The following is a 10,088-nucleotide window of genomic DNA, read 5'->3' as shown; positions in this document are numbered from 1 at the left end:
GTAAGGTTTTCTTCAGTTTTATTCTGAATTATTCTGTCCATCTCTAAAACGGTCCCACTTTCATTTTTTAAATCTCTGAGAGTAATCAGTTGCAATGCATTGTGCATCATGTTCAGAATCTGCAAGTCTCTTTATATAGTCATACTTTTGTACCACACTTCTCCAGATATCTTGGTAAACAGACCTTCACTTACATCAGAGATAATTTGATTTATTATACTGCAACACAGCACAGCACGGCTTCTTTCAACTGTCACACCCAAGCACTAGGGGGAAAGATACGTGAACAGATATATATCTGTAACCATGACAACCACATGGCTGTAAAACTGGGCCAATAGATGCTCCATAGGGCATCATAAGAAACTAGCAACAAATTAACAAGCAGGTGAATGATATTGTCAGATGCGGCCTGCGCTTACACACACGGTGGGAGATTCTAGGGCTCATTCTTCACCAGCAAAACTGGGACAATTAGAAGCAAAACTGAACAAAAATATTAAAGAAAAGAGAAGGTCTGGTAGATTAGACACTGTGCTGTTTCGTAGCTGCCCCTGATAGTACAGTGCAGATGGTTAAAGTGAGGTTAAATACTAGCGTTTGTGAAATGCTAGGATTTACCATTGGAGCAAATAAAGGGGACTTTCATCAAGTATAAAATACCTTGTGTGTAAAGTTCCTTTATTTGTTTGATGCGTTCGCCGCACTGAGTGCCTCAGGCAGCCCACGGCAGAACGCTATTTTGCTGAGAGCTGACATTTCCACCTCTTAGCCAATAGCCGTGGGGGCTATTCGGCTTGGCGCCAGCTGGGCCGCACGGCTCTTTGCTAAGAGGGGGGAAAAGTCCCCTTCATTTGTTCCAATGGTAAATCCTAGCGTTTCACAAATGCTAGGATTTACCATCACTTTAAGAGGAATACAATAAATTAATTTCTTAATCTACTTAGGTCAGAAAAATGTTATTGTCAGATTTGTGACTAAGACACGTGGAGGAAATTAAATGGTATATTCTCGTAATACTTCTCTGCAAAATGTTTTATTGTCCTGCATAATCCTATATATTTCATAGTATAGTGACAATTGTTCTAAAGCTTGCCAATAGACAAAGGTGTTGTCTGTCACCTAAAGGAATGGCCAGTGACTATGGTAAAACCTGGCAGTGCCTGACGTCTTTTTTGCTTTTAACACAAAAACTGGCATACTGAAAGACTTTAACATACGGACGAATCTAAGCTAAGAGACTGTACATTTATCCTCTTTACCAGTGTGCCACACGAATTTGTATGCTGGTATATTGTGATCTATTTTAAATGTTTATTTTATATGTTTATTTATGCATTGCATTTGTGTGATTTGTATGATTGTAGTTGTACATCTTAATGTGAGACATTTTAATTTTTGATTTATACATCAGAAGAGTTCATTAAAATTACTTTTTAGAGAAAATCTCTCCCCTAATACCCCTACAGTTTTGGTTGCTGCACTCATTTAGCAATCTATTGCGATAGCGCAGCAGTGTTAAATTACCTGGTTGCAGTCAACTGCAATCAGTGTAGTTAAATCCTTTATAGTACTTTGTTAGTAAGGAGTGAGGGAATCCTTAATTATACACTGCAGCTTTGAGTTATATTTCCAGCGTTAAGGTTAAAAAAATTTTTTATCTTAGTGACTGAAGTAAAGCTTAACACCTTTTAGGTTAGCCTGTGCACTGACATAAAGGCTGGCGCCTCTAGGACTGCTAGGTAGACTTAGGTAAAGGAGGACACCTCAAGCGCTGTAAAGAGAAGCTCACAGTTACACGATACAACACACAGAAAAAGCTTGATGAATGTGATTCATTTTATTGAGTTAGATTATAGATTTATATACAGTCAGGCTGCTGGTATATTCATAGAATATATCCACCAATAGAATGCTGGCATCACGCAGATGTATCAAATAGCCGGTCAATCATAGCACCAACCTGTTCAACAGAGTATTTGATGTATTTGTCTGGGTTCTTAGTGAAATTTACACCAGTGCCATATCTGTAGAAAGAGAAGGAAATGAGGTGATAAATATCACAGAGAAAGGGGAGTTCATAAAGAATGTAAGCTAGAGCAAAGAAAATAGGAGGAGAGTGAAGAAAAAAACTATATCAGCATAAACAAGGATGACACAGTAAAGAAAACAGCAGGCACCAAGCACAGCCGAAGAAGCATCAGCGAGTGGGGGGACGAAACACAGAAAGTGGCAGAGAGAAAAAAAACCCCAAAAAACATTCATACAATAATACAGAGGAAGCAGAGGTTTAGGGAGGGAGAGAAAACCTTTGGGTGTAATCAGACTGAAGCGCAGGTAGACAAACTAAATATTGGTGGCAGAAGGAGAGGTTCAGTAAGCTTTGGGATAGATGGGAATATGAATATATAGATCTGTGTCCACTACCGATTTTAGGTATTGCCCAAATTCCATAGTCCTAAGTAAGGAAATGGGAGACATTTAACAAACTTGTTGATAGCTATGAGGTCCAACACTGGACAAATCTAGCCCTTCTTTTTAGGAATGGTAAAGGGATAGCTTGAGTCAAGTCAGCAAGAAAGATATGTCCCATTTCAGTCAGGAAAGCCTTGAGGAAGCAGAGGGTCTGAGGGAATTTGGGAACAAAAAAATTGCAGGAGGGAGGTAGTGAGCTAAACGTCATCTTGTACCTGAAAGAAACAATATCGTGGAACAAGATACGTTTGAGAGATTTAAGGCTGGATTACAAGTGGCTGGTTATTGCTACTGCGCGCTCGTGGTAGCAATTAGCGCTTATAAAATTAACCAGAGATCAGATCTCTGGTTAATTTTATAAATGTGCCCCAAATACCCCCAAAATACAGTGTAGTGTATTTTATTTAAAAAAATATAGCAGCATCTTTATTTGTTAATAAAATAACTGCACCAGGCAGTATTTTGGGGGTAAAGTTGGTGGGAGTGGGGTGTTGGTAATGTAAAGGCACTTTTTAATGCCGTTTTTTTCTGTCTATGGGAACTTTGTGTCCCCAGTAAATATATATATGTACACACATATTAACACAAACATATGTATATAATCATATATTTATATTTGCTGCCATCGCTGTGCTACTTACCCCCTTCGCTGCGCTTAGGTTCGGATGCCGTCTCTGACGACATCAGAACGAGGCTCCCATTGGAGCCTATGGAAGTGCTCTCTCGTGAGCGCAATGCTTCCAGGCAATGTGAACGTGAGCTCGTGTTCGCATTCAGCTTAACTTGAAATACCAGCATACATTAGCGTGCACTGGTATTACTAATTGGAGCGTTAATATCGCTTGCACGTAAGCGATATTCAGCGTTCCACGTGTAATCTATGTAATCTAGCCCTTAGTGCTGAAACAGTAAGGTCATCAAGTCTGCAGTTTCAGGCACTGTCAGCTGACCAAGGTTTTTAGCCTGTACTTGCCCTGCATGAACTGCAAAGCTGGGCTCGGACTAGTCAACATAATGTTTTTATTGAAGCACCATGAGAATTTTAGCTACACAAGTGGAATTCACTAAGGGACAGAAGGAAGAAGCAGCCATGCCAAATGTTTCCTACTGGAAGATTTAACCTTGATGTCCTTTATATCTTTAAAAAAGTACCATCCTCCAGAGCAATCGTGCATTATTTCGTCAAGACCAGTACGTCTACAGTAGACGGTGTTTCCCCAAGTTGTTAAGGATAGACTCAAATTTCAATTTAAATCAGGCTTAAAATAGACCAGGAAACTAGATAGCTATGCAATTTCTGAAGAGGACAAGGGATATTGGGAACCCAAAAAAGATGAATTTCAGGAGGTATCTTAGCTTTATATCATGCACAGTGCTTGTTTTGTCTTAAACTGTTAGATTTGTATTGTGTTCCTGCTGTAAAGCAAAGGTAAGACTGTGTACTGTACTCCCCGAGAGAGAAGTAGCAAGATATACAAAGTAGGCAAGAATACTGAGCAAGAAGACGTGTTAGGACTGATTTTCAGTATTAAAGGGACAGTCTAGTATAAATTAAACTTTCATTATTCAGATAGGACTTTTAATTTTAATCAACTTTCCAATTTACTTTTATGATCAAATTTTCTTTTTTCTCTTGGTATTCTTAGTTTAAACTAAACATAGGTAGGCTCATATGCTAATTTGTAAGCCTTTGAGGGCTGCCTCTTATCACATGCTTTTTAAATCTCTTCAACACAAAGAGACAGAAAGTACACGTGGGCTATATAGATAACACTGTGTTCAGGCACAGAGGGTTATTTAAGATCTAGCACAATACAATGCTAAATGCAAGACAATAAATAATAAACAGTCACAGTCATGTGATCAGGGGGCTGTCAAAAGGTTCCTAGATACAAGGTAATCACAGAGGTAAAAAGTATATTAATATAACAGTGTTGGTGGTGCAAAACTGGGGAATGGGTAATAGATTATCTATATTTTAAAACAATAACAATTCTATGGTAGACTGTCCCTTTAAGAAGACATTAGTGAAATTCTTAGGGGTGTGAAAAGAGTGCTAGATGCATACAATGCCCTCACTCACTTAAGTAAGAATGTTCCATATGCTTCCTGCACAAAGCTCCTCTGTTGTTGCCGGATGTGCTCGCGCTGCCTCTTGTCTGGGATGGCCCATGATTTCTGGATCTTACAGATCTCTTCTAATCCATCATTAAATCCCTGTTTATTGAAAAATGTGAGCGTTTTATTAGTGCAGCCCATCACCCTTCCACTCTAACCATTTATGTAATGTACCCTTGCTCACTATATACAAATGGTAAAGTTATCAGCCACACCATTGGCACCTTGCAGTTACCAGACTCACCTTAAACCGCTCTTTTATCATCTGGCGCTCCTTGTCTTTCAACTGCAAGTAAATAGAGCAGTATACATGAAAAGTGTTTACAAACACCTGCAAATATAACCCCTGTGATGCCTGTTCATTTACCTTGGGTCCTTGCAACAAAGGCATGTTTTGCACACACACATGGTCAGTTACGCGCAACCAGCTGTAAATACAGACAAAGAGAGGACGTCATAATGTGATGTGTAATAAGGAGCAAAAAAAAGAAAGAAGTGAGGATATATATATATTTATTTATTGATGGTATGGCCCTCACAGAGTCCAGATCTCAACATTGACTCTGTCTGGGAGACAGAAGCAACTAGGGCTGCCTAAATCCACAGAAGAACTGTGGTTAGTTTTGGATTTTGGAACAACCTACCCATGCAGTTCCTTATAACAAACTGTGTGCAAGTGTAATTAGAAGAATTGATGCAGTTTTGCCAAGGGTGGTCACACCAAATAGATTTGTCTTCTGTTCTGTGTGTATTATATATATATATATATATATATATATATATATATATATATATATATATATATATATACACACACACACACACATATACATACACACACACACACAGATACATACACACACATATATATACACACAAAAATATAGTAATTTTTTAATAGGATTGTGTGAAGGACAGATTTATCTAGCTGACCTGTGCTTATAGATCTTAATCTGCTGCTCGATGAGCTCTTGGTATTGTCTGCCTGGATTCTTCAGAGTAACAGCCACCAACTGCATTAGCTCTGATCTGTGAAATAAACACAAAGAAAGCAATAGTCTGTTTCATATCACAACAAACCCAACAAAAACACAGCTAGGATACTCAACAGGAGACCAACTCTTAGGCTACCCAACCAGCTGGGACACCCAGAGCTAGAAATCTCAATGTACTAAGAATGTTAGTACTAAAAACTAGAACACGCCCATGAGGTCTAATCCAAGGCACGCAAACAAAGAAAGGGAGCCGTCCCTACAAAAGGTATCGGCCAGACCTTCCCCTGATCTTCTTACTTTTCCAGTGACTTGAGTATATAATTGTAGTTGTTGTGCAGGAAGATTGCCCCTAGAGCCAGATCTTCATACACCTTGGACTTGGACAGAAGCTTCAGCTGCAAGTTTCCTAGAACTTTACCTGGAAGAGAGGAGAATGGTAAGGAGGTAATTAAAAACAATAAATGAATTAGCTCACATTGAAAGCCATGCTATATAAAGTGGTATCAGTTGTGTTCATATAATGTACCCACAAGCTAGTAGAAGGCCGAAACTAATTCAAATGTGTCCAGCTGGCTCATTCCCTTTCTGTTCCTGCCCTCTGCTGTTTTATGTGTAGCCGCCATAACAAGCAGCACAAAGACCATAAAGGGGAAAAAGAGAAAAGCACCAACTAATCAGACGGGTTCAGCCTTCATGTGGTGTCACTCTGAATGTGAAGAAACTGATGTTATTATTACTTCATGTGGTGCCACTCTGAATGTGAAGAAACTGATGTTATTATTACTTCATGTGGTGTCACTCTGAATGTGAAGAAACTGATGTTATTATTACTTCATGTGGTGTCACTCTGAATGTGAAGAAACTGATGTTATTATTACTTCATGTGGTGTCACTCTGAATGTGAAGAAACTGATGTTATTATTACTTCATGTGGTGTCACTCTGAATGTGAAGAAACTGATGTTATTATTACTTCATGTGGTGTCACTCTGAATGTGAAGAAACTGATGTTATTATTACTTCATGTGGTGTCACTCTGAATGTGAAGAAACTGATGTTATTATTACTTCATGTGGTGTCACTCTGAATGTGAAGAAACTGATGTTAGTATTACTTCATGTGGTGTCACTCTGAATGTGAAGAAGCTGATGTTAGTATGACTTCATGTGGTGTCACTCTGAATGTGAAGAAACTGATGTTATTATTACTTCATGTGGTGTCACTCTGAATGTGAAGAAACTGATGTTAGTATTACTTCATGTGGTGTCACTCTGAATGTGAAGAAGCTGATGTTAGTATGACTTCATGTGGTGTCACTCTGAATGTGAAGAAACTGATGTTAGTATGACTTCATGTGGTGTCACTCTGAATGTGAAGAAACTGATGTTATTATGACTTCATATGGTGTTACTCTGAATGTGAAGAAACTGATATTATTACTTCATGTGGTGTCCCTCTGAATGTTAAGAAACTGATGTTAGTATGACTTCATGTGGTGTCACTCTGAATGTGAAGAAACTGAGGTTAGTATGACTTCATGTGGTGTCACTCTGAATGTGAAGAAACTGATGTTAGTATGACTTCATGTGGTGTCACTCTGAATGTGAAGAAACTGATGTTAGTATGACTTCATGTGGTGTCACTCTGAATGTGAAGAAACTGATGTTAGTATGACTTCATGTGGTGTCACTCTGAATGTGAAGAAACTGATGTTAGTATGACTTCATGTGGTGTCACTCTGAATGTGAAGAAACTGATGCTATTCTTTCATGACACCACATGAAGTAATACTAAAAACACAGTCCATCGAAAATGCCAGTACTGAGAAAGTGGTCAAATGCTTTACCCACTTGACCTAAATAACATCACTATCAGAAGTCTGTATAGACTGAGAGAAAACAAAAATCATTTGCATAGGTAGCACCGAATGTATTTTTCCTAATGTTGGGAGAAATCAAAATAAATTATAAATGGATAAAAGGAAAAGGGCAAAGAAACAAAAAAAAAAAAAAAGTCTCCATATCCGACACATTCTATAAAGCCACAAGGCAACCACAAAAACGGCAAACATGCAGAAAGTATGTATATTCAAAAAAGCGCATTAAAAGCGATATGAAACAATTTTTTGCTTTCATGATTCAGAGAGAGAAGCAATTTTAAGCAACTTTCTAATTTACTTCTATTATAAATTTTTCTTCGTTCTCTGGTATCTTTATTTAGGTTCAGCACCCTGGATAGCGCTTGCTTATTGGTGGCTAAATGTAAATTCATATAAACATGTGGTATCCAGCACCTATGATGTTGCATTCCACAAGAATCAGCTTAAGAAGAAAACGTTGCAATATTTCAGCGTAATGTGTTCATTTCATTGTAAATGATATTTGGTTGGTACAGCATGAAATCTGCACATTCTGTATATAGTGTAAATAAATATGCAAGATACTACCATGTAATATACACAAATCCTCCAGTATAGAATGGACTGCATAGCAAGCTTTCAAATGAATTGCTATTTTAAAGTAAGTCACCCTTGTACTGCGCAAACTCAAACACAGATGTGCTTAAAAAGCATTTGAAATAAAACAAAGCATTTATTGGAGACTTGTGTCATCAGGATATAATCTCACTACTTTTTCTTTTAAAGAGACAATAAAAACCTTGTTATTACAAGACATTTCTGTTGCGATTTCAAAGAATAACATATTAGCCGAGTTTTAATATTTTAAAAACAAAACTAACATCCTTTTCAATGCAATTATTTAGTCCACAGACAGCGATAGCCACTGTCATAAAGTTAGTATAAAGTGTATTGTTATGTAACATAGAAACATAGTATTTGACGGTAGATAAGAATCAAAAAGGCCCATCAAGTTTACCCATATTACATGTTACTTTTTCCTTAGGATAGCCTTGTGCATGTCCCATCAAGTCTACACATATTACATGTTACTTTTTCCTTAGGATAGCCTTGTGCATGTCCCATCAAGTTTACCCATATTACATGTTACGTTTTCCTTAGGATAGCCTTGTGCATGTCCCATCAAGTTTACCCATATTACTTTTTCCTTAGGATAGCCTTATGCATGTCCCATCAAGTTTACCCATATTACATGTTACTTTTTCCTTAGGATAGCCTTGTGCATGTCCCATCAAGTCTACCCATATTACATGTTACTTTTTCCTAAGGATAGCCTTGTGCATGTCCCATCAAGTCTACACATATTACATGTTACTTTTTCCTTAGGATAGCCTTGTGCATGTCCCATCAAGTCTACCCATATTACATGTTCCTTTTTCCTAAGGATAGCCTTGTGCATGTCCCATCAAGTCTACCCATATTACATGTTCCTTTTTCCTAAGGATAGCCTTGTGCATGCCCCATCAAGTCTACCCATATTACATGTTCCTTTTTCCTTAGGATAGCCTTGTGCATGCCCCATCAGGTCTACCCATATTACATGTTACGTTTTCCTTAGGATAGCCTTGTGCATGCCCCATCAAGTCTACCAATATTACATGTTACGTTTTCCTTAGCATAGCCTTGTGCATGCCCCATCAAGTCTACCCATATTACATGTTACTTTTCCTTTAGGATAGCCTTGTGCATGTCCCATCAAGTCTACCCATATTACATGTTACGTTTTCCTTAGGATAGCCTTGTGCATGCCCCATCAAGTCTACCCATATTACATGTTACTTTTTCCTTAGGATAGCCTTGTGCATGTCCCATCAAGTCTACCCATATTACATGTTACTTTTTCCTTAGGATAGCCTTGTGCATGTCCCATCAAGTCTACCCATATTACATGTTACTTTTTCCTTAGGATAGTCTTCTGCATGTCCCATCAAGTCTACCCATATTACGTTACTTTTTCCTTAGGATAGCCTTGTGCATGTCCCATCAAGTCTACCCATATTATATGTTACTTTTTCCTTAGGGTAGCCTTGTGCATGTCCCATCAAGTCTACCCATATTACATGTTACGTTTTCCTTAGGATAGTCTTCTGCATGTCCCATCAAGTCTACCCATATTACATGTTACTTTTTCCTTAGGATAGCCTTGTGCATGTCCCATCAAGTCTATCCATATTACATGTTACGTTTTCCTTAGGATAGCCTTATGCATGTCCCATCAAGTCTATACATATTACATGTTACGTTTTCCTTAGAATAGCCTTGTGCATGTCCCAGGCATTTTTGAATTCCTTTACAGTCTTTGTGTTTACCACCTCGAATGGAAGTTTATTCCATGAATCCACCATCCTTCTTCCTCAAATTTCTCCTGAATCTGCTACCCTCTCACTTTAGATTGTGACCCCTTGTTTTGGCATTCATTATTTTGTGAAAATGCTTTCAGCTTCTATTTTATTAAGTCCCTTCATATAATGTAATTTGAAGGTTTCTATCGTGTCACCTCTTTCCCTTCTATCCTCTAAACTATACATATTTAGATCATAGAGTCTTTCTTTGTACGTTTTATATTTTAGACCATGTACCATT

At 38.0% G+C, this 10,088-nt stretch overlaps 1 protein-coding gene across 5 annotated transcripts in view; it reads right to left on the bottom strand.

Annotated features, from left to right (window-relative positions):
- Positions 1 to 1,825: 1,825 nt before the first annotated feature.
- Positions 1,826 to 10,088, bottom strand: part of EXOC7 (exocyst complex component 7) — a 32,532-nt gene continuing 24,269 nt past the window's right edge. For all 5 annotated transcript variants that reach the window (XM_053709420.1, XM_053709391.1, XM_053709412.1 and 2 more), the window contains 6 exons: positions 5,886 to 6,006; positions 5,527 to 5,622; positions 4,961 to 5,021; positions 4,838 to 4,879; positions 4,559 to 4,692; positions 1,826 to 2,027 (listed from right to left, as the gene is read on the bottom strand). In XM_053709420.1, coding sequence (XP_053565395.1) covers positions 1,922 to 2,027; positions 4,559 to 4,692; positions 4,838 to 4,879; positions 4,961 to 5,021; positions 5,527 to 5,622; positions 5,886 to 6,006 — 560 coding nt within the window. In that variant the 3' untranslated portion in view covers positions 1,826 to 1,921. The remainder of the gene's footprint in view (positions 2,028 to 4,558; positions 4,693 to 4,837; positions 4,880 to 4,960; positions 5,022 to 5,526; positions 5,623 to 5,885; positions 6,007 to 10,088) is intronic.

The sequence above is a fragment of the Bombina bombina genome, chromosome 1 (assembly GCF_027579735.1).
Source record: "Bombina bombina isolate aBomBom1 chromosome 1, aBomBom1.pri, whole genome shotgun sequence".
Taxonomy (NCBI): domain Eukaryota; kingdom Metazoa; phylum Chordata; class Amphibia; order Anura; family Bombinatoridae; genus Bombina; species Bombina bombina.
Note: the sequence above shows the minus strand (reverse complement) of the source record. Positions and strands in the feature narration are given on the sequence as shown.